Below are 25785 nucleotides of genomic sequence, written 5' to 3' on the forward strand. Positions count from 1 at the left end.
TTGGGTTTTTTGTTTTTATAAATACTGATGGTTTGCAGCATTAAAGAACAAAACTGACAAAATTAAATAATTTTGTTACCCTAGAACATCTATGAAATTGTTTCTTGAAGTCGGAGGGAATTAAATCTTTCACTTTCACAAGTACTGTACTGAGTTATTTACTGTAAGAAAGAAACAATGCACTGCATGCTCCCCAGAAGTAAAAGGAATCGATATTAATTCAGCATAATCTTGCCATTTGCAGAGCTGGTGAGCACAATGCTAGTTTAATTGAATAAGGCCAATATTATCCAGTAAGAGTGTAGTATAAAGGGTTCCAGTTCTCTATTTCAGCCTACCCTAATTGATGGCACCCCATTCTGTAAGTGAATACAAATAATTTGTTCAGGTCTTTTTTTTTTTTTTCCTTTTAATGCTGCAGTACTTAAGATTGTTAAATCAGCATTTCCATGTGATCTGAAGGATTCAATTACATATGAGCATTCATTTTGCAAAACTCAATATTAGGTAATAGTTACAGACTAATACAATAACATTCCTCTGCTGTACAAATTAAATCATATTTTAAAGAAATGAGCAGCCTAGGAGTTATATACAAAAGAAACCAGCAAGCACTGTTGAAATGAAATGCAAAATGTCACTGCTAGGTCTACTGTCTGAAATACCTTGAAAGTAAAATTAACAAAAACCCTTAGAACATATTTCCAAGTTTACAAGTCAATTCTCAGAAAAATCAAATCATGTCAAAAAAAAAATTCTATAAAGCAGTGAAAGGCATATATACATTTTCCTTATGAACCTTGAGATTTCACTCTTTTAAAAGTTGCTAAGTTTCAATATCAGTTTATTTGCAAGACAACTGTTTATCCCAATAAGCTCACATCTTAGATACATTTCCCCTTTGATTACAAATAAAGCACTGCACAGTTTTTTTTTTTAAATCAAGGCATATAATCTTATACTACGGTGCCAGGTATGCACAGGTCACATTGTGCTCATATCTCAAACAAGGTTAAGTGCAAACATACAGATTTATTCAGATTTGCAAGCATGCAACCTGTTACTTAACTACATTAATACCTTCTCTCCTAAACCAAACTAGTATCTATATGTTTGCTTTCACGAACCTAGAATCTTTCTTTTCAGGACTCCTAAAACAAGCAGTGTCTTTGAATTCTGAAATGACACAGATATCGAGAAAGTCCACATTGTGCAAGGAAGCAGCAGCTATGTTTTTCAACTTGGACTAAAAAAGAAAAGAGAAAAACAAAAACCGTTCACTGAACAGCAGATTAGCAGTAATGTTCCTCATGAATCGATAAGAGTGCCTGATGCTGAATATCTAACAGCAAATGCTGAATTTGGGTTTAATATTTTAAGGGTTTATTGGAGATTAAGCTTCTTGCTGTGCTGGTCTCTTCAAATCCCTGATCTGTTTAACTAAATAGGTCTTCTCATCATTAAATTGTTCATCCTCGGTCCTGTCATTCTGAAACTTGCTGAGGAACTCAATCAGTTTGGTCTGGTTCTTTAGAAGGATGTCTAATATAGGCTGCGTCTTGTTAGGATTGGCTACAAACACCTGCAAAAAAATAAAAGGTATTTAGCATAATAGTAAGAAACAGAAGGCTAAGTTAAACATGCCTAGCCAACAAAACAGTGATGACAGTAACTTAAAATGATGCTTTAATTATTTCACATTCCAGTATCTCTACAGAAAAAATAATGGAGTAAATGCAAGTTTAAAATAAAATTACTCAATTTTTTGTTATTAGAATATAAGCTGAACACCAGTACCAAAGTAAATTAAATTTCTGGGAGTTGACCAGCCACAATACCCTCTGCACAAACCACTGAAGATTCTGTAGCAAATGCATGGTTTCATATTATATACAGCATCAGATAGGTATCTTAAAGTTCACAAAAACCTTTTATATCTCAAGTTATATTTTCAAGCTCTTAGCTATTTGCTTGTCTGCTGAAAAGTCAGAAGGTATCTGTTATAACGTGCAAATTACAGTTTAGGCTTTGAAATTTAGGTGACTTGACTAAAATGCTGCTATCCTTTATAGATCACTCAGCACCATGAAAACGCTTTTGAACTCCAGGATACTTCATGATTTCACATGAAATCATGCATTCCTCCTTATCTTACTTCACTTCATCTTTCTTAATTCCAAAATTTTCTAAAACAGATTACACTGACAAACCTATGGACGTCCCTAAGTGGTTTCTAAACAGTCTTCCAAAGATACAAAGATAGTGATTTACAAAGATGGCTCACAATGAAGGCAAATATTATCTCTCTCTTAACCACTCAGCAGACATTAAGATAAGCTCCATTTAGGTTCAGATAAGCAGTTTACTCAACTTCAAAAGAAATCCACCAGTTGTTTGTTTTATTGTAGGGGTTTTTTAAACATACCTTAAACACATGAAAGGCCTCAAACTGAATGTTACGACTCTTGTCTCGTAGAAGGTTCATCATTAGTTTGAGATTTTCAGGTTTACTGATGTACTTCGTCATAATTGTGAAGTTGTGTCTGTCCAATAACAATTCACCAAGAAGCTAGAAGTGGAAAACAAGCCCGAACAAAAAAATTACCAACACTGGACATAAGAAAGAACTTTTTCATAAGTGCTTTCAGATGCACTAAGTAGTTGACACTGGTCTGTAAATATAGTAACAACAGAAGTCAAATATCCTGAATTTTTAAGTGCAGGGTGCATTTTCCTTGATGATGCAGTTTCTCCTTTTTCTCAACAAGTGAAAAACTACCTTTTGTTCATCTACTTGATCTGAACTGGAATTGAAAGAAAAGTCATTCATTCTTTTTTCCCCATGACTCAATTAGTTTTTTCATTTATACAGAAGCTATACATCACGAACAAGCATGCGGGGTTTTTTTTTTTAAACAATAGTTAGTACTTCATTTGAGAAATAATTACACTTCTTTTACTACCTTCTTTGTCCAGAAGGGATTAAAAGGATATTCCCCCCAAGTACCATCCTTGCTACAAGTTATGTTTCTTACCTACTTGAATGTAGATTCGTATTGCTCTAGACACATCATGTGAATCTTTAAGAAATTATTTTAACGTGTCTAGATTTGTTGAAGAAAAAAAAACAACAAAAATAAACATACTTGCATATAGCCATTGCTAGATAGGGAGAGAAATGACTTGGTGTGTGCTGGACACTAAATATTGGTGTGTGCTAGACACTAAACAATGGAAGGACTGGACTAAAGCAGCTGATCCCAAGAATTAAAACATGAAAAATTAAATATCCAAGGCAGTTACTGAAGCCATTTCAATTAAAGTCAACCCACCTTGAAATGAAAGGAATTCTCTTACTTTGCATTTAAGAAGAAAATAAAATTGCCTTACCTTAAGTGACTGTCTCTTTGTCACATAATTTTCCGAATGAAGTAACTTCTCGTATTCACTGAAGAACTGAACACAGAATAAAGAGAAGGGTTAGGACCTTTCCAAGTGTCATATGCACTCTTCTTCCAAATTATTATAACAAACTGGAGGAGATGCAAATCTATAACAAAAATGTAACCAAAATCTAAAACCTCAGTAGGTTCCTGTAAGGCACTAGAGCTTTAAGCATTGTATATGCTTTAAAAAAAATATTTACTCTCTTAGGAGCCTTTAATGTTTAGATTGCAATGTGGTGGAAGTAGTGATCTCATTATTTCTTATCTCATTATTTCTTAAACTATAATAGTTCCTGGTACTGAACACCGTTCATTAATTTCAGGAGTCCCCAGCAGGTGGAGGAGGGCTATCTTGGATTCTGTGGGTGTTATGGGTTAGTACAGACAAAAGAAAAAGATATGGAAAGGGTTCCCTCTAGCGGAAAAATCAGATCTAGTTTTCACAGAACAAGATTTCTGTCACCTTCTCTTGTTTTTACACCTTTCTGCAATCAACAATAAGGTTTTGATCTTAATTTTACTGCTTTGCAGAAATTATTGTAACTTCAATTGATTTAATCTTGTGTGTAAATCTCCAAAAACAAAGGTTAACAAGGAATGAAAATACTGATTTCTTCAAATAAGATACACAGCACCAGAAATTTCTGAATATTAAAAAATATCTGCTCACCCTATCATAATGTTGTTCCAAAAATTCTGCACTTAGCAATTTGTGTCTTGTAAGTAAATCCTGTAAAAAAACACAAAACCAATATTTTCACTAAAATATTTAAACAGTACATACATATTTTCATTAAACAGTGAGTACACATAAGACATCCAATAGAAAAATCTGCTATTTCATTAAACGAAGAAATTTAGGACACAAATGCAGTTACCTGGTCATTGCTAAGGATCATGCGGCATCACTTAGGAAAGGTCTGTGATGTGTTATGTTAATTCACACAGGTAATTAGTCTGTGGAATTATCACTGACAAATGCCATTTACAGATCAATGCTATGCTCTGCACAGGACTATACACAACCAAGGTTAAGACCCACTATTTATTACTGATCAATATTACGGCTTATAGTCCCATCACTGGTTGTTTTAGGACAACAAAAATTTTTCCCAGACAAAGCATCAGTGTCAAATATACTCTGGTTTGCAACAGAATGAAAAGGAGTTTGCTCACTTGAGGAGTTGGAGACACAGATTTATAAAAGCTCCTGGCATGGAAGTGCATGTGTATTCAGCTAATGCACGATAGTTTAAATCTTGCTTTCTAGAATAAAAGTTATCAGGAACGTAGTATATATATTTAAAGGTATGTCTTGCATTCCGAGAACTAAGGAAGAACAGTGTCCAGCTTAATCTATTTGCATCACACCTATCTTCTTTCCTTCTCCCTAGGCTTGTTTTGCCCAAGAATGTAACACACATCATCTGTGTTCACATAGCAGAGAACTACAGAAATAGTAATTCAAATGTTCTATGTAAGTTACCTTGAATGTGGCAAATGCATCCGAAGCAATGTCAAATGTTGACATTTCCACGTATCTGAAGAAATCATAGAATTGTTCTGACCACAAGATTATTTTAGCAAGTGGTTCATGCCTGATGCATTCTCTAAGCATTATTCCACAATTTAGAGCAATTTCTGGAGATTCGTACCTATTTTAAAAAAATAAATAAACAAACAAACCAAAGATTATTTATAAGTACTTGCACAAGTTAGCACTTCAACACCACACTGCCAATTAGTTTTCAGTGTTATCAAGTAAACAAAAATACAAAAAGTTAGAGGTACTCCACTTTTAAATACTTCTATGAAACACTACTGAAATAATTGCCAGTTAAATGCCAAATTATAGCCAACACAAATGACTTTCACAAACTGAGAAACAAGACTAAATAAAAATATTTTCTTCACACCCAAAATCAGCTTTCTTTTTTCATATCGGTGAGATTGCAGACACCTGGAAAAGCAGTATGTGAACCTGTCTTGAAAGCTGTTTGCTTAAACACGACAGCAATTTAGATCAAACTATCCATATATGAGCATGAAAGGTTAATAACACTGGACATAGATTCATGACTCCTCTTTCATTAAACCATTTTTCAGCATCACCAGCTACTCTACACATCATGGGCTTCAAGCTTGAAATGCTGGCAGCAGTGTCCTCTGATTGTAAGGACAATACTGAAGACTTTCTCTGCACCCAAGTCTTAATTGCCTCTAGTGAAGTATCTGCACCTTCTTACAGGAGACCTCTGGAACACATCCATCACTGATTTGAAAGTGTTGCTACACCTCCTTGGCAGGCTTTCTTGCTCAAATACTACAGGGTTGTCTCAGCTGAGTTTAGCATACACCAACAACAGCTGTCAAAATCTCACAACGGTGTGTTTAAGACACATTTGATAGAAATACACCTTTGTCGCTGCTACTAGCTCCTTATTTTCCCAAGCAAGCTAATAGTAGGACCCTTGATGAAGATGGAACTGCCTTTCCAAAGCAAGAACTCATCTCAACATGCTGCAATGAGCTATCCCCATCTACACAAAAGCTATGTCTGTTGTTACCTACCTGGTTCTGGGGCAGCCAAAGCCTTCCTGCCTCCCACCTAACAAATCCTTCGTCCTATACCACTGAAAGCTAATTTAAATTCACTAGAATAATTCAGGAGCAAAGTGTCATTGTGTGTACTAAGTATTAACTATATTACCATACAAAAACACTTTCTTATGAATTAATTTTCATATTAAATCCTGCAATATTTTCCCATTTTATCTGTCATGGAGATTTGAAATCTACTGAACTTTTTGCAACTCACCCCATATTTTAAATTTACATAAATTCGGCACAGCTGGATACCAGATGTAACGTTTAAGTCACTAAAGCTAAGTAAATGCCCATTTCAAACGTCCTGACTTACGCGTATGTGTTTCAACAATCCCTGTCAGAATAATGCTCTCTGAAGAGTGACAAAACAGACTAAAAATTAGGACAAATGTTACAGCCCTCACTCAGTCACGTATCAGTGAGAGCACGCTGAAAATGTAGTTTCACTCTCTCTGCACCTCAGATGTCTTTGCCTTTTTTTGTAAATTATTTTGAAGAAGTAATGAATCAATATTTTCTTTTGTGTTATGCCACAATTAATAATCCCTCTTGCTTCCCCCCAAAATCAGGGCTGTAATGCAGGGGGAGAAAAAAAAAAACAACAAGCACTTCCAGCAGATGAGTGCAGATCTTAGACTCGTATGAATTGAAGCCAATCTTCCATACTGCTTCTGGTGCTAAACCTTTGGAATCAGCATGAAACTAAAACATGTAAATTGCTTTCACCACAGAGAAAGTTTTTTGTGTGATCCATTTTCCAGCAGCTTACACAAATGGCCAAGATTACATAAACATAAAGATGCTACAATAGCCTAATACGCCATGTACGTGGCAGGTTAGTCAGCATCTCTAATGACTGCTATAAAGGAGCAGTAGGGAAAAGGAAAAACACAATAAAACTTCCTGTTTAAATGTTAAAAATATACTTTATTATCCTTACATCTCAATGCTAGCAACATAACATAGGCAGGTATCTCTGTGAGAAGCATGGGCTTTCCATACACCCTTTAGCTATCCCAGTAGGTGGAATAAGTACTCATCAGCTGCAGTAAGCTTACCCAGTAGCTTCAACACAAACTATAAAACTAGTACTTCAAATAGCTGCATTTTTAAAAGGTTTATTAATGTTTGATGAACTTTTCTATCCCAAAATAACACACTGGAATTGCAATTTTCAGAACTTTCTCAATGTTATTAGCAATGTAATTATTTTTAAATGAAGAGAACATATTCTAAATTTTTTCTAAAATCTTCTTTTAACATTAAAATATTAACTACACCTTTCTGCTTTCATGTTTGGGATCCACAGCTCTACATGTGCAACCAAGTATTCAGTATGGTGTGATTCTCCAATATCCAGCACACCAGATAATAAAAGAAAAGAGGATGAAACAGCCATCTGGCATGCACCATATGCCCCAAATCATTCTTTGTCTGGTCAAGTTTGAGTTGGTGCATTTGTGTGACTACAGGAATATAAATCACTATGAATAAAAAGTCTTAAGACCAAACTAAGACCAGGACAGGACAGCAAAATGGAAATGACAGTGGTTAAAGGAAAAAACAGCCTTTAACTCTCAACAAGTTCACAAGGAAATTCTTTAAATAGGATCAAATAGTATACTGAAAGGAAAACGTCTGCACTACCCCAGTAAGAATATTTTAGGTTACTAACAGTTCTCAATTTTCAGTCATATTTCATGCAAAAGTATATTTCCGGTGGTTTATTACTCAAATTTTCCTTTACTTATGGGAATTACAGACCCCAAGACAAAAAACAAACAAACCAAGAAGAATCAAGCATGCTGCAAAGGAAGAAAACACATCTCAGAAGTCACGGCTTTCTCATGAATTTAAAAACCTCTTATTTCATGTAAAAGTATATTTATCCTTCACGGTGTACATACCCTTTTAATAGCATGAACAATATATTCTGTTGAGTGCAGATGTATTCAACTGTGGGAGTTCTTGTACCAATCTGCCTTCTGAGAATGTTGTTGAAAATTTGCGCAACATCTTTTTTGCCCTGTCAAAAACATTAGCAGTTAAACACGTCATACTCAAGTCCAGTAGGCCAGTTAACAATTAAACATTATCATCATTTCACACATTCATACTGAGTTCTGCAGTTCAGTCAGCCTCTGATCTTAAACAGATCAAATATTCCGTTTCTTTATACCAATTTCAAATACGCCAAAGAACTCAAAACATTTCATCGTGTTGCAGCCAGAACATGGGTAATTTACATTAAGAAGTAACGCCAGCTAATGTTTCACCAGATACTTCTATGCAGCATCAATCTCCTGGGCTTGTTTTCTACTTTTTTTTTTTTTTTTTTGCTAATAACATACCAGTTTTTAACTGTGCTCTTGCCTGGAATTGTGTTTCTTCCACTACCCTCTCCTCTTCTCTAGGAGCAAGTAACACCAACATTAAGAGCGTGCAGGGCATCTCTAACAGCAGTGTTAAAACAACTTAAAACTATAACTTACGGAAGTTAGATAAACAACTAAAAACTACAAAGAGAAATCACCCACTGACCTAAAATGCAAGTCTCACATTTTTCAACGGACAAAAGAGGTATAAGAGCAGGATGCTGGAATTCAGCACAGATTATACACAAAAAAAATGCATATGGAGAGCACCAGACATTATAAAAGGAGCGGTGAATGTTATCTTTGTTGAATAGATATCTATCTCCTATTTATTTCTTCTGTCAGACCATAGCTAAAGATGACAAGCTGGTATGGACATCTAACCGCCGATTATAAAATACAAGCACTTTTCACTGCCTTTCACATGCACCATTTAAAAGCCATATTTCTGCAATGAGATTTCCATTTGGGATTGCCATAAAGAAAGACAACTTCAGGACTACGCGTTATCAGATCTAGTCTACAAAAAGCCTAGGCAAACTTGTACTAAGCCTGGACTTGCAAATAAAGGCCTGTTAAGCAACACAACCTTCAGGTTCCCTAAATGTTATACACAAAAACCATATGTAGATAATGCTTTGTTGACAATCTCCAGCTGTACTATAAATGCCCCGAGTAACATCAGCAAGTTTTTGAGTAAAATGCAGTGCATATTTAATTAACAAGTATTTTAAAAACAACAATTATTCAAAATTATTTCAGTTTTCTAATCAACATCAAGAAGATTACATAAGAAAAAATAAAATGTTTATAAAAACACAGGAGGACTGTAGTTGTACAAATGGCATGTTTGTGAATTACCATGGACAGTTTTGTTAGAGTGTTGTTTTCAGAATATAAAAGTTTGTTTGTAAATGTTGTTTTCTCAATTACAATTCCGTTGAAAGCTAGCCCAAAGCATCACCAGAACTCTTTGTTCTGAAATGAGTAGAGCAGTGTTTCCAGAAATTGCTTTACTCAAACTCCACATAATATAGTCATCAACTCTCATTCACCAACATGGCCAATTTTGCACTGGATCTCACAATTTGCTTTGGATTCACCAGCAAGAACAGCATTTCCTTATCATGCACATAACTGAACTGATAGTGGTACACAGCAATACTAAAGCTAGTTATTGTCAAAAGGATGTATTACTAAGTGATCTCATGGCCTAACAAGGGCAAACAGACACTGAACCCTGTGCCAATAGTCACGACTGCGAGAGGTGAGAGGAAGACTGTGCTAGTATTGTCTTCTGAGAAGAAAGATTCAGGCTCTCTTATGCAAAAGGCGGTTTTGTTCTTGGTGTTTTTTTCTTCATTTAAAAAAACAAGAAAGAAAAAAAAAGTTCCACAAGGGATACCATCATCTCTCCTACACACACACTAGCGCCAATCAGCAGGCAGATAACCGGTAAGTTTGCAAGACTGGTAAGTAGATGGTTGTGTTGACTGCTTTACTTGGAAAGAAAGCTTCCAGATAAGGATGTCATTTTAAACAGGCCTTTACATACGGCAAGGTCTGGTCAGTCAGGCAGGTTCTTCATTAAAACATTAAATTTGTTACTTTTCTGGTTTTTACCTTGTTACTTTTCTGGGGGTTTCTAACCATACTACTCAGATTCAAACACATTTGAGACAGTTTAAGTGTCAGAGTGAACAGCTCTAGTCTATTAGCTGTCTATTCCTGTTCTACAAGGAAACCTGCTTCACAAATGAGGGTTCTTGACAAAAAAAAAGATATTTACTTCATCACTGAATGACCAACAGCTGTGGTGGGGCACCAGAAGGAATAAATGCTAGACCCATTCTTCAAATTTAAGAACCAACAGGAACTGAAGTTCGTACCTCCATCAGTAACAGATAAATCCTTTCCAACGCAGTAAACCCCCCACTACAGGGATGTGAGATATCGGAGCCAACATCCAATTGACTTTGTAACAGCTGGGGAGCTAGTGCAGGTTTGGAGCACAGGTGTCTTGACATTAATTCCAGGTAACAACAACAGCTGGACAGTCTGACAGATCCCATCCTTAAAAAGCAGACGTGACCTAGCCTAGAAAGCTACCTGAATGACTTGTTCTGTCTCAAGGGGGAATGGCCATATCCTCATGTAGCAAATCAGCAGAAAGTCCACAAGCAGGAAACTACTCGCAATCTTTTCAAGTCCCCTTAGAATAAAATGAATAGTTCTCCTTAATGAGAGCCATTCTTCATTACCAGGAGATAATGGAGGTTTCCTTCACTAACAGCTGGGCTGAGTAAACACCAAGCTGATAACAATCTAGAGGTCAGCAGAATCCAGATGACGTTTCATGATTTCCTTTCTTCAGCAATTAAAGGCCATCACATTCCAGCATTCCCTCTCAGCTTTCCCAGGTCTCCTTGCTTATTTAACCACCTCAGTGTTTTATGTTTGGTATAAACAGTTGTGTGCGTAGGGAGAAAATACCACGGTATTACAAGTAAACATAAATCAGTGGGAGTTATGGGTGGGGTGGAGGACAGAGAAGAAAGAACAGGGAAGAAAGCTATTGTTTTGGGAAATGTCATACGACAATAGGACTTTAAACTGTTCTGCTTGCATCATGAACTCCTCGCTGATGAACAATACTGTTTTTAAGCAACCTGAAGTGGGATGGTCTTTATGGTCAAGGCTGTGGAGTGAGTTATATGGGTTCTGGCTCCTTTCCTACACAACCACTCGCTTCTTGTGGGACCTTAGGGAAAACAGGAAAATCCAATTGTACTGCAAGGTCTTAATAGGGTGATTTTTCACTAAGGCACTGGGAAGCTAAATTATTCCATGTGATGTGGTGACAATTACCAGACAGGGGTTTGTATAGAGATACGTTTGAATACAACTAAGCATTGCTATTTTGAAGTAATCAAGAAAAACTTGGGTTTGTTCTTTTTTTAATAAATGGAAAAAAGGTTGCATCACTTGTTTCTATGAGAGAGAAATACTGGACTGCTACCAGCTTTACCTTAAATCTTAAAAATTCCTCATAAATGTTACAATAATTCTCTTACTTTTTCAAGTAATTGAATTTAACAAGAGAAGAATATAGACATGCTTTGTAGTTCATGCCTTGTAGCTTGTGTTCACTATGGTATTACTACTAAGAGATTAACCCTTCTGTGCACACAACAATTAAGAATTATTCCATAATTTTAACAGAACTGTATCATCAGTATTAGAGGTTTATCTATTTCAACTTTGTGTGGTTTATGTGCCTCAATTCACAGATTTCATATTCTATATTTGCTTAATTTTCTAGGTAGTTTGGAAAAATGAGTTCCCTTTCTAATGGCTTTGTTCCCACCAGAAAAAAAAAAAAAAAAGCTGAAGATTGAAAGATATCTTAACCAATGAAAGTGGCAGAAATTCAGTTGTGTTTATTTTAACATATACAATATAAGAAATGGCAAACATCTTTTCTTACCTCAAAATCAATTAGCTGCAAGTCGGCTACTAGGGTACTAAGAAGACCACTGTTGTACAGCTCTTGAGCAAGCTGTGCCACAGCTTCTGTCTGTGGTTCTTTTTCATTTGTGCCATACAAGATTTCTTTCATGGCAACAAGGTTTTTTGAGACCTCCTCAGTGGCCTAAAGAAAATGGGAAAAGAACATAATTAGAGTACAATGTCATCTGTCTCTGTAACTGTACACTCTTATAATATGCAAACTTTCATTAAGGGAAAAAAATAATCAGGAAATGGCAACTTGTTAAAAAAACAATAGATCATATTTCTGGAAATAAGACTATTATGTGTTATTAAAAAAAAAAAGTGGAGGCAAGACACACGCAATTTATTTGACAAGCTACCAGAAGTAAAAATCTCTTCCTTTTCACTGCCTCTAAACTTCCTATTCAAAAATCCCCTAAATAACAACAATGGGATGAAAAGAACCCAACAAAATTTCTGTCCTGGAAAACAGAGGTACACAGGAACAGACTGAAAAACATGACATGGAGACACATGCCTGTCTCTGGTGAACTGCTCAGAGAGACTAAATGTACCCCTCCTACTGCTTTTGTGTTCACCGGGTTTTGTCAAATACTAGGCTCCCATTCCAGACAGTGAGGATTAAATTTTCCAACTAAAAAAAACCTCAAAGAAAACCCCCTATATTATCTCAGTACACAAGAACAAACTGGAAAATAGGCCCAGAAAGATGTGCACTCAAAAGAACACTGTGATACAGGATACAATTAAGTCTGAGATGCTTCCCATTTGAAGTCCATCTTACACAAGACAGACAGGTCTGACCTCTCACTTAGGGAAGCCAGCATAAGGAATTCCTAAATTGCCATGATGGAGCAGCATTTAGCAGTGGAAACAGAGTTATCTCATGAGTAAAACTAAAAAAAAAACCAAACCAACAAGAACACTTCTAAGCCCGTCTTCTGAATCTTAAAACACAGTTATCTTGGAGAAAAAACAACTACTCTTTTCAATATACATGTTTATGTAGCTTGGGGGCAAAATGCTGAAAATAATAATCATAAATAGCTGTTTTAATTATATTGTATTAGTCCTTCACGTGCCTAAAAAGTATGAATGATTTGTAAGAGCACTCGTTTTTAGTAATTATATGAACCTACCAACAAGGTATGTATTCACTTTAATGTAAAGTATTTATGATTGGTAGCATACAGAAAATTAACGACATGAAAAAACAATCACTTTCTGGATACTGCCTCTCTTATAAGGGATATGTAAAAAGATTTCTCATTTGTGCGCTACATCTAGAGAGGCTGAAGATCAGCATGACCGATGCACTATTCAAGCCAAAGCAATTCCAGCCTTGCTAGGTATGCAAGTAAGGATTCCATGACCTTTAAGGAGGCTCCATATCATTTTTAGCTCCTCCACAACTTTCCACTCCCCGCAGCCTCCCCCTTCTTGCTAACTGCTGTTCCTAGTCCCAGTTGTCTCCTCCTTAATTGACACTCCAAAGGATTTTGTGTGCACTGTTAGTAAGACAGCAAAAAGCAGGTGCTCGATATGACTGCTTAGATTCGTGACAGCTCCTGAAGACGTAAAATGAGAAATCCAGCTCACCATATTGTAGTAGTATTACGCCACGCAACTGTTCTATTTCTTTAAAATGCAGAAGAAATATCTCTTTACTAGGAAAACAACAGTAACATCTGTCAAACATGGAGATATGAAGGGATGCCTCTGAAGCATGGCTACCAAGAAAAGAGGAAGCAGCAATAAAAATTCAATTGCAGTTTGTTCCTGCACACTAATTTAGAAAGCAAGATGAAAGAGGAAGAAAGGCAGAGGTTCAAGTAGCTGCCTATTTTAAGTAAGACAGTGGCAATACTGAGGGCACGCCTGCAATTAAGAAGAATGCCAGTGGATAATTTTTCATACCAAAACCCCAGAAAACAGAACAACCCTCTGAAAACTTTAATAATCACACTTGAAGGCTCTCCCTCACCACCACTCCACAAAAGACCCTAGTAATGAAAACGCTTACAGACCAGAGAGAAAAAAATACAGTGCTTCCAACCACCCAGTGCTTCACACACATCAGAATGTCCTTCACTCAAACTTGCTATGACATACGGCTTTAGTGGGAGGTAACAGGCAGAGATGCAGAAACACAGAACAGTGTAGGCTGGAAGGTACCTCAGGAGGTACTGCTCAAGGCAGCGCCAACCTCAAAGTCCTGTCAGGTCGACCGGGCTCACAGCCACCCGTGCTCTGAACAGCTCCACGGACGGACACTCCACAGCCTCTGCAGGCAACCTGTACCAACGTCTGACCACCTTCATCATGAAAAGAGACTTGCTTGCACCTCTTCTACTTAGGCCAAACTATCATTTCTGGATATATACAACAAATACAGAAATATGACATCTTATGAAAGTATTATATCAATAACCAAGGTCTTCTGATGCACTACACTTCCATAAAATGACATTCCTATATTGCCTCTTTTAACCTAAAGCTCAACATCAAAAGGACCAGAAAGAAACTCTTACAAACTGCTCCTAGGATGTCTCTAATCTTCTGTACTCTGTGAACTCTCGAATGTATTCCAAATACACGATGTGCAAAGTCATTTTTGCTACTTCAGATGCAGAATAGAATTTAGATAGCTACACGAAAAAATAGAATGCTACATTAAATATCAATGTTACAAGCTAAGTGAAGAACTATTAAAAAAAAAAAAGAAAATCAAGACAGACAAGAGAGACCTAGCTAGCATTATTTGTGAGCTTTCCTACAATGCTGAAATATAAATAATTGCCTAACGCACTGCTTTCTTTTAACAAGGAAAAAAAATCTCTTGAGAAAAATCAAAATGCACAATGAAGTTCATCCAAAACCTAATAATCAAAAGTGGAATTAACAACCAGACACCATATATAAAAATATATATTCTAATACAATATACAAGCAGGGCATATTATGTACACAGAATATACATTAAAGATATTCTACACATTACAGTCTATAAATATATACTTATATGTTAATATTCTATTAAAATATATTATATATATTTTAATTATCAAAAAACATAGCTACATAAATATATATATGTATAAATTTTCCCCCTCAAAACTGAGAGGGAGCAACCATGGAGTAACCATAGCTTTAGAGAAAAACTGCGACAAGTCATATTTGAAATTCAATGGTGCCAATCAATACGATTTAAGGACAAGTCAAACTATAAAACTAAAATGTAGAGTAATGATAAAGTACTTATTTCTCTCTTTTTATCAAAGACAGGAAGATATTATTTAAAAATAAAAACAGACACCATGGAGTCACATGTATGATTGCCACACCAGAATCAGCTGCATGTCTTATAGCTATGAACCATCATGGTTTATTCCAGTCTCTAGCACATCCCACTGATATTTCCAAAATCTACTATTTCCTTAAACACTAAGTAGTGAGATGAGAATATCAAATACTTCATTAAGACTTGTACAGCTGGAGTATTTGAGTTTTACAAAGCAACACTTGCCTTTACTTAGAGAAACAGTAGAAAAAGATAAAGAACACATGCTCAGCCCTGAAGTAGTTAAGATGAGCTCAGCAGGCTCCAGTGTGGGTCTAGCCACATAGATAATGCACTTACCTAAACTGCACTATTAATGAAAACATCCAAACAGGTAAATGAGCTATAGTTTTGAGCCTGTACTTAGTGATTTTTACAAGCGTAGAGCAGAACCTATCGTAAGTAACAAACACCATTTTAATAATTCATGATTCTATGATTCTATATTAATTAATCAGATTTCAAAATGCTTACAGAAAACACAATCCTGTAAATATATTATTATCTACATCAGTGCCACTAGTTTATTTTAAAGGCCAAGAATTATTACCTTATTTTTCATCAGACATCTAGCATGAAGATAGCCTCAAAGAGCTAGGTTCAATTAGAAGAGAAGCGTGTCTCCTGCCCATGACTTCCAGAAGAACCCCCAACTTTACCCTTTCACAGCCCCATGCAGCAGGCAAGGCACACCGCTTAACCTTCAGCCTTCTTGCAACCACGAACTAATTGTACACATGCACATAACAAATTTAAAATTTTACTGCTTTGTAAATGACAACATTAAAAATCACCAAGTGAAATTTGTCTATGGCAACATGACATAATATTCATTTGGACAGCTGAATCAAACCAGCACACTGCATCATCCCACACATACAGTATACTGCCCATCATACAGAGCTGGTAACTCAAAGGAGACAGACCATGCCTGCAATAGTCAACCGGCACACGCTAACAGCATGGCTGAAACAAGTACCCAAAAGCCAAAACCAGAGCTGTTATGAGCAGGTTAACCCAAGGTCAGAGGGTTGGGAAGAACAAGTTTATTGCACGAGTAAATATTTACCTTCACAACAGTAAACGTGTGCCACAAATCAAGTGAACTGGCAGTATAAAAATAAATGCTGATGTCAGGCAAAGAGGAGGAAGAGATGCGAATAAGAGACTAACTAATGGGCTAGATCAAGGGTAGGTCCCGTTTACGTGAAAGGAGCCTTCCTTCCCGTTCCCTTTAGCCCCACTTTCTGAAAAAAAACAAGTAATGGAAAACAACCAGCATATGTGATGAACACATTTTCAGTTATAAAGCACCTGCCATTTCAAGTTTCCCTTCCAAAATACTAACAGACAGCAAGCTATTGCCTCTATCCCAAGAGAAAGGCCACAGCCAGCAAGCACCCAGAGCCGCCGTACATGAGGCAGACCGTCAGCAGAGAGACACAGCCCAGGTTTTACAGCCACTTCAGATCTCCCTTCCTAAGCAGGTACCACAAACTTAAAGAACGTTTCAAAATTACCTGGAGAATTACCTGGTTAATTTTTTCTCCAGTATTCATAGAACTCAAAAAAGGTAGATTAACATGCAACTAGAATTCACTTTTTGAATTTCAAATTTTAATTTCTAAAACAAATTTTCCAGTATTGCAAGGTAGAAAGCTTCATAATTGAACAAGATGCATATGTTGCTTTGAAGAATCTCCTCCATTTTGATAATAAAGAACATACAGGAACACATACCGTCCAAGCTTTAAAAAAAAAAAAAATCTTTTTTACTTTGCTTATTCTTCCTCTCACAAAATATAAAAGGTTTTAATAAATTTCAGTCTAAGCACTGAAAAAACCTGAGGTATTCTGTTCAAACATAATTAATGACACTTTTAATTACTTGTCTAATCTTCCCACAAATGTGTACTTTCAAGTGTGTTAGGAAACTGTCAAAGAGCATCCTCTCCACAGTAGCAACTAAATATTTTCATAACAGGATTGTGCTGTTACTGCATGGTAAGAACTACAGTGAACTACATACTAAAAACAAACCCACTGGGGTACTGCAGTAGGAAAGTACTAGGTTGTCTTTGGAACCTCAGCCAGGCATAAGATATAAAACAAAAAGGCGTTTGCAATACTTTCATTTTGTGGAAGAAATATTTTAAACAATTATTAAATTTTGAAACATTCAGTTCACTTCAACACATGCTGAATTTTTTTTTTAGTCTCATCTACATACACATTTCAAATACCACATGTTCAAAAGTAAAATAAATAACCAACTGTGTGTACTTAATTTTAAGGAACAAAGTACTGCAGGAAAAGCATTCCCTGCACCCAAAAGGGTGTCTTTACCACAAAAAGTAATCAACATTGAATATCTACCATGCTGCTTAGCCTTGGAAGTTCATTGCTGTTATTTGACAGGCTACAAAAGCACAACCCCAGATGAAACAGCAGCAATGAAGCAGAAACGAGAGAGAGACACTCTATTTTATACAAGTCTAGTCACTAATAAAATGGAGTTACAAAAAAAGAAAAACTCTGACATTCTTCCCCCTTTTCCTAAAGGGTAATAATTTTTGTGCTTTATGTGCAGTGAATTTTTCTATTTCTGTTTCACTACGAGCCACAGATCTCACCCTTTCACCAGTACAGAATGCTTCTCCAAAGGAGGCTGGAAAGTTACACTGCAGAAAGGACCATAATAATAAAAGGGGCAGTGAAAGATAAGAAGATGCCTAAATACTGATATAGGCATGTAGAATTTTTTCTTCTTTTTGAATAATGGCTACTGCTCAGACTCTTGCTATCTTTTAACTGCAAAGTTACTCCAGTCATTTCTATAGACTGGATAGGAAGAAGGCACAAATTCAGGGTGTTTAATCAGAGCTGTACCCTCAAAAATGTGATGACTGGTCTGTAAGATATTGCAGAACTTTCTCTATCAAACCAGCAAAGAATCTGAGAACCTGAGATAAACTGCCACAACCACTGCCATCTTCCTGGGAGTCTTCACTTGCCAATGAAACAACTGTTTCCTGAAGAATCTCTGTATGGAGAAGTGGACGCTAATGCTGTGAATGTTTAGCTTCATCAAGTGGCCTCCTTAGTGAACAATGAGGATGACAGAGGCCAGCACTACCCCATCCAGCTCAGTCTTGTGAATGGCAGTATTTAACCCTCGTCACACTTAACCTAGTGAACATGGGTTGCTTTCTTATCTCCTTCAAGCAGAATGTGTTGCTTTTCATATGTCACAGGAGAAACAACTCTACAGGCTTAGTATATTATTTCTTGTCAAAGCAGCATCCTCACATAAACAAGGTCTTTAAAGAGATGAAGGTGTGAGATTAAATGCCAGCAAGAAGCAAATGGTACATAATAATCTTTATCTGGAGCATCAAGAACTCATGCATGTGACACAGTGCACAGCTATGCACAGTGGAATGGAGATGGCCTGTTCCCCATTAGAGGTCTAAGTGAAAAGAAAAAGACTACACAAAAGAGCACAGATTTTACGATCAAGCCACAGCTCCAGCATGAGGCTGAGATGAAGGAGGCACTGACATGTCTCATCACAGATTCTTCAGAATGCTCCTACCCCTCCTCTCCTGACAGATATCTTTATTAGAGAAAGAAAAAAAGCAAATTAAAATCCTCCCAGCCTCCACTCAGGCCTGCATAACAGTCCATAACATTCTTCCCTCCAGCAAGAGAGAAAAAGCATCAGGGGAAAAATACCACGATACACTGCAAGGGACCTGGAACATACCTCATGCTGGCACTGGGATAGAGTATCATGATAAAGATGGCAATTCAGTTAAGATCCAGATTCACCTGCTCTTAAAGCAGCAATGTCAAATCTAGGTGAACCTGGATGTAAAGAAGCTGGCCATACTCTGCTTAAAAATACTGGTGAACATGAAAAAAGACTGTGACTAACTCCTACACGTGACTCTGTAAGGATGCCAAGAATGGCACAGAACAGTTAAATAATGCTGGGAGAGGATCCAAGAAGGGTATCACAGCCTGCTTCAAAAGCTGATAGATGGAAGAGGGAGACGTTTTGTTTCCTTGGGGCATTTCTGGTTTGGGGTTTTTTGGAAGTATTGAAATCTATGCCTTTGTGCTGAGTTTATCATGTAAACTTCATCTAAACAGTAAATACCCCTGCCACACAAGTCAGTAGGTAGGACGCAGCTGCACACAGGCTGAACCTGAAGGTAATTCTAAGTAAAGCTATCAAGACTACCAGTTGAGAAGCAAATGACTGTCACAAGGTACAGCTTCTGAAGTAGCAAACCATCCTATCTAAACGAAGCTGCACCAGCACAGGAACTTCTCATCACATCTTCTTGTGGGCTGAAGAAAAGGCAAGGGAAGGTAAAAGTATACCCTGTACTGACATCCATGGAGACACAAAGTTCCTCCATTTCAGTAACAGAGCCACTCTGCTCTGTGAACATTCGCATGGACAAGCACAGACAGAACTACTGTACAGTAGTAAAGCTACTACAGTGGTCACAAGCACCAGAACACTGCATTGGTATGAGCTGATTATTACAGAATGCAATGTCCTACAGTTACAAACCAAATTATTTAAATATCACATCAGCTGCTAGTGGCATAATAATGCAAAGCCAACCAACATGAAACGTACCTGTTCAAAGGTACAGAACAACTTGGTCTTTATCAGAGTATAAAACCCAAAAATAATTCCTCATTGATTCAGTTTCAACAGCTGTAATTTCCCCCCCGCCCTTTCAATACTGTTTAGCAATTGGAAAATCCTAACTGTACCTTTTCTGCCTTTTTATCAGAGATATCTTGCTTTTCTAGAACTGCCATACTTTCCTTCAGGTTCTTCACTATGTCTGCAGGAGACTTGTGGGACTTGCCAAAAGGGAATGGCATGATTGCGAGCCACAGGGTCTTCCTTCTACAGCTCCTGCTTCACCTGGAAAAGAAGCAGAAAAAAAGCATGTCAAAAATAGAAATGTGAGGTCAGTATAATACACTTGAAGATCAAGAGAAAGTAGCAAAGCTATTTGTATGTGGATAACCATCCTTGACAGCTGAACTAGAGCTTTCCATGACAAACTTGAATGCCTGTGTTTTTAATTTTTTTAAAACACAAGATACAGAATCTAAGTACTCACATTAAGATCATTATCTTATGCTACAGGAACAAATTAAAGAGTACATTAATTATATCCAAAGCCACATACTGTACAAATGCTACATATGGGCAAGACTAACAAGGATAAATTGTTCCAACTAATGCTGTCAAGCAAAATGCCTTCGTATATTGGGTTTTTGACATACAAGTCATCACGTCTCAGTTGCTCTGCAACGACTGTTCAGGTACATACTCACCCATAGCAATTCTACAACAAACCGCAAAGCCTCATAGCACAGGAGCTATGAGCACGATGCAGACAAGGCTACAGACAGCAGCTTATTCCTATGTCAAAACACGTGGTATGTCCTGGCTTTTTCATATCAATATTACTGTAACTTTATACTGAAATACAGTCTCACCCCTCTCATTCTATGGGAAACAAGATTTGTCACCAATAACAGGGACGTAAAGAAGGCACTTGAAAACATTAAAAACCAAACACCAGATATGTATCTTTTTCAAAAAGATAAAATTTGTCTTACATAAACTATTTTCCTTCCCTAAAAATATTTGGCTCTTGAATCCAAATACATTAATTCGTCTGTATATTTACATACATTTGCTTTTACACACACACATATATATATTCACTTCTGTATACAAAATAGGAAAGTATTACTAGTACAAATGAGTATACAAAAGCTTTTGTTACTAAACACATACATCCCCATTTAAACTATAATAAAAACATCTTACAAGTGAATTCCATAAAGCATACTTCTAGAACTCTAATCTAGACAGAAAAGAACAGGAAATCCTGTATTAAAAATGCTGACAGTGCTTCTTCTGCTAGACACAAAAGACAGTTGAAGCTGACAGAGCAGAGATCACACTGTCATTACAAAGAAGGGGTATTACCCTGAAAGTCTGTAATTTCTATCTCCATACAACGTCTGTGATGTTAGTAACAAGTCAGCTATAACCAGTACATGTTCAAGTCTCTTATCTAATACCATGCACTTTGATTCCTGATCAAAATACCAGCTCGTTCACCATAAACCCCAAAATGTTAAACCTGATCTTACTCAATCATGTTTTGATCAAGGACTAAAAATACCCATTTGATGCTGGTTTTGAGTCATTTTGATTTTTAACACAAACAAGTTGGGCTGGCCCAAGGGCAACAATTTAAAGGTGAAGTAGACAAGCACTCAGATCTTTAGCCAAGAAAATGTCCATAAATAGGTATTTCAGGTAGCCAGCTACAAAGATCACACCTTCACTGTTCCATGCCTGCAACTGACCTAACACAGCTGATGAAAAGCATAAGGTAGGTTGTTTTTAATCAGATTACTTTCAGGTAAAAGTATCATGATGGAGGTTGAAACAAGATCTTCCACCAGCTATTTTGATTCTTGAACAGATCACAAGGACTTTCTGTTGCTTCTACTTTATAACATAGTAATTGTCTCACTGTAGTAATCTCTTGCTCATAATCTGCACACAGAAGGGGTTGTAACACTGAAATTACAAACACAGGACTGGTATCCTAAGAGATAAAAAAGTGCCCACAGGTTATTCCTTAGACAAGAAAATTTTATGCTTCAATTTTGTCACATGTAGTGGAACAGAACACTGCCTTTAAGAAAAGCATGACTACTCACTGTTATTTAATGAAAATGTAATGGCATTTAAAGCAGCGTTTTCTGAAAATTACGGTATTTTCACACGGGAATTTTTTTCTAGAAAGAGACAGGTGTGAAAGTAAGTACAATTTCCCCACAACATAGAAGACTACCTCAAGCATCACAGCAACATTTGAAATGTTCCCTTTATCTCTCCCTTTGAATACCACTCCTGCCAAATTAAGATGAGCCCTGAAAACAAAGCTGGATCCTTTCATGCTTGCATATCATCACTGATAATAATAGTATTTAACAACTACTCAGCAGATGCATTCTGGCAGATGGCTGTTGCCCATATAACAGAGCAGGACTGGCTCAAAAACTTGCTAGTATTAATTTCTCGGATTATGAGTTAAAGCAGAATAAAATCCAATAGGAATCAAAACAGTTCTTTGAGAGAATAAAAATATTAGATGGAATCACAAGATATTGTATTACAGCAATATATAAAGAAAATTAATCAAAACCAAGAAGTCTCTGCACAGTCATTTTCTGGATCACAACTATGTTCCTTCTAAACTAAAAGACTATGTGGAGAACATACATAAATACAGAATAATAACTGTCCTCATGGTGTGCCCTAGTCCAGATAGCGCTCAGTTTTCTTCTTTAAATTAAAAGCAGTCTACCACTTTGACTTATTCATTAAACCATGCAGGTTCTGCATAAATCAGACACACCTACATGCATACACAAGCCATACATAAGTTTTATTACGTGTACCGGCATATCTAATAGAAAATACTCAATTAATAACAATTAATTAGCATATATTTATACTAAACATTTTTTTCCCAATTCAGGTAAGTTCCTGTATGAATTTCTCACTAGCAATTTAGAAAAATGAGGAAAGACTGCCAGCACCAGTGAGAAGGAAATCCACATGCTTAATTACTGCAGGTGACTTTTTGCGTCAAGGTTATTTCATTTATCATCTAAAACAGGATAAATGCGTTGTTTCTGCTATTTCAATTTTATTACTGCAAGTAATGCAGTGGCACTGCCAGGAACATCTTCTGGGGCCTCAAGACTGAAGACTCCACCAACCCTGAAGCAAAACTCTATTACCGAAGAACCTGTTCCACATCCCACCAAAAAAAAGTAGGGGCAGCCCTTTGTCTCTCAGAGCTGTACTTCATGCAGTGAGGAGAACACAGCCAGGCTGTTCCCTTGTCAGCCCAGCAGAACTACCCTGAACAGCACTCTGTGCACAATAGACAATGACAACATCTGTGTGGGATCGGAAACAACCACCCACATCTGCAAAACGAGAAAAAAAGGAAACAACATCAAATGACATTTTCTGTAAATAAGAACAGACCTCATCATGTTGATGAGAACAGTTTCACATTACTAGCACCTGTTTGCCTTGCAAATTCATGATAAAATTCGATTCTGGCTTAAGAAAGGGATCGTGGGATTCTTGGAAGAGCTAAACTGCAACACGTATATAGACAGTTCTGCGCTCTGCTGGGCTGCTTTGCTTTATCTTACCTTCCTGGAAACCTCACTACTTTTATCCATTTATTAAAAGACACCATGAGTGACATTATACAAAACTCAGGCTTTCTTAGGCATGCATTTTATTTTACCAACACTCAAGCATGTCAAACCTAACAAAATTCAAGGTCCTCAAAGTATTGGTGTCACAGCCACATTTAGAAATCTTAAATGACATTATAAACTCAAAAGGATCATCAAACACCAATATGGCATGCAGCCAAATACCCAGAGATTTAAGCAAAACGGACACAGAGCGACTGACACACACTCGGGCACACTGGGACATTTGGGCTTTTGTGACAGCAAGAGATAGTAGTCCCACTGTTCCACCCAGTATATAATTTCCAGCTCTGCCAATGCAGCATGTGCCCATGCACAGTTTGCTTTACGTATAAGGCTTTATATTTTTTGTTCACTGCATTGACCATGCAATCAGTTAATGTCCAATTTAAAACCAATACATTCCATATATAAGATTGGGGTTTTTTTTAACTAAGCAGGCAACACTTAAAAATGTTTCTCTGCGAGAACAGCCCTTTTGCAGAAAAAAAAAATGCTGCACAAACAAATACAGAAGCACGATAAACAAATTCCTCTCTTTTAATAGATTCAAATTCTCTAAATAATAGATTCACTAGTCAGGAGTATGCTCTCTCTTGTAATTGTTAACTTTTTCTTATTTGAAGGGTCAGAAAATATGCCATCTATGTAACAGTAGAAATGCGTGCTATAGTGTAAAACCTGATTACTTAACAGTAGAAAGGGGTTTTTTTGTTGTTGTTGGAGGTGGTGTGTTTTCTTAAATAAAGCATATTGTAAGATGTCTGCATGACTACTTGTAAGAAAATACTGGTACAATAAATAGTACAGCAATGGTCGTGACTGCAGTGACATGTGCAAAAAGTTACTCCACGGACAAATAAATGAATTACCAGCACTGAAGTCTCAGCGACGGAGGCTTTTAAAGCTATAACAAAGGTAAAAAAATACTAGCTGTATAAGCAAAGACACAAAAGCAAACTCAGCCTTTCTGCTTATCACATACCATGAATTACCACCAACATTAAAAAGTTGTAACTTTTATTCTCTGCATAGAAATATAATCCATAAACAAAGCATCAAATGAATTCAAGTATTCACACTATTCCAGCTCAGGAGAGCAAATATCCGCCATTCCCCCAGGCAAAATGCTACTTAAACTATGTACAAGAAATCCAACATTCCCAATTTTGTGAAACAACCAGGTACAATAAACTCCATTTCTTATTCTATGGTAGGCCTCACAGTTTAATTGCACTATATTAAGTCTTCAGCTAGATCTTGTTGACTTGTTTACACACTAAGACTTTAAAGTGACTGCTTTTAGTAAGCTCCTAAAGAGGAAAAGAGGAGGGGAAAAACCTTCAGCTGCTTTCCAGCTATATTTGCACATTAAATAAATTCAAGCCTAGTGAAAAAGCACATGTAACATCCAGTTAATGTGCACATAAGAAGAAAACTGCTGAAGATCAAATAAAACCAACATAACTCTAATAAGGCAAAATCATTAATGGCAGGACTCCCTAAGACAAATCCAGCTGCCACTGATGGGGAGGTCCCATTCCCCCACTGCCTCCAGCACCACCCTCCTTCTATGCCAGGGCCAGCTCACCCATCCACGAGCTGATTCAACTCACTGAGCTATCAGAAAACTAACATGTAAAAGGGAAGTAAGCAATGAGAAGTGTACATAATGTAGAAAAAGCATCCCTTTGACCTGCAAGCAGTTGTGAGTCAGCTCCCTCACCTCATGACTTCACCATAGAGCCACTTAATGTAAGGCTGGAGCTGAATCAACAGCAGGCTGAAGGGAGAAGGTCACTCTCCATCGATTATTTTGAGAGAGGAAGGAGAGGAGGTGGCTGGGGCAGGCAGGAGGGAAAGGCACACCTCCTCCTCCTCCAGGTAGAGGGAGGCCGCCAACCTCTATCCTGCAATCATATCATGTGTTGATTACATTCAACAGTTAATAACACAGGAGACTGACTTAACCAAATACAGTTAAATACATTAATGACTCCACAAAGGCAAAATACCTAGATTCACAATAAGCAGTTGTGTCTACTCTGTATATGGATTTTTAATTGACGATCAGTCAGTTACTGACAAAACATGCTACATCTTGATAGAGAGGCATGTTTGTGTTAATAATGTAACACAG

At 36.9% G+C, this 25785-nt stretch overlaps 1 protein-coding gene across 1 annotated transcript; it reads right to left on the reverse strand.

Moving 5' to 3' along the window:
• Positions 1-812: 812 nt before the first annotated feature.
• Positions 813-20235, reverse strand: CAB39 (calcium binding protein 39). The gene is made up of 8 exons (XM_010082341.1): positions 20076-20235; positions 11916-12080; positions 7961-8079; positions 4933-5101; positions 4117-4176; positions 3391-3456; positions 2426-2569; positions 813-1582 (listed from the first exon to the last, which is right to left on the reverse strand). The coding sequence occupies exons 1-8, from the start codon at positions 20187-20189 to the stop codon at positions 1394-1396; spliced, it is 1026 nt and encodes a 341-aa protein (XP_010080643.1). The 5' UTR covers positions 20190-20235; the 3' UTR covers positions 813-1393.
• Between the last annotated feature and the right edge of the window lie 5550 nt (positions 20236-25785).

Source organism: Pterocles gutturalis, unplaced genomic scaffold (genome assembly GCF_000699245.1).
Source record: "Pterocles gutturalis isolate BGI_N339 unplaced genomic scaffold, ASM69924v1 scaffold26129, whole genome shotgun sequence".
In the NCBI taxonomy this organism is placed as follows: Eukaryota; Metazoa; Chordata; class Aves; order Pterocliformes; family Pteroclidae; genus Pterocles; species Pterocles gutturalis.

Bases quoted from the DNA above. Each gene is read 5' to 3' on its own strand.
- CAB39 (XM_010082341.1), bottom strand. From the start codon at position 20,189: ATGCCATTCCCTTTTGGCAAGTCCCACAAGTCTCCTGCAGACATAGTG. The intron at 4,177-4,932 runs GTAACTTACATA...GTTTTTTTACAG, and splicing joins ATGCATTTGCCACATTCAAG to GATTTACTTACAAGACACAA. The intron at 3,457-4,116 runs GTGAGCAGATAT...TTCTGTGTTCAG, and splicing joins TGGAACAACATTATGATAGG to TTCTTCAGTGAATACGAGAA.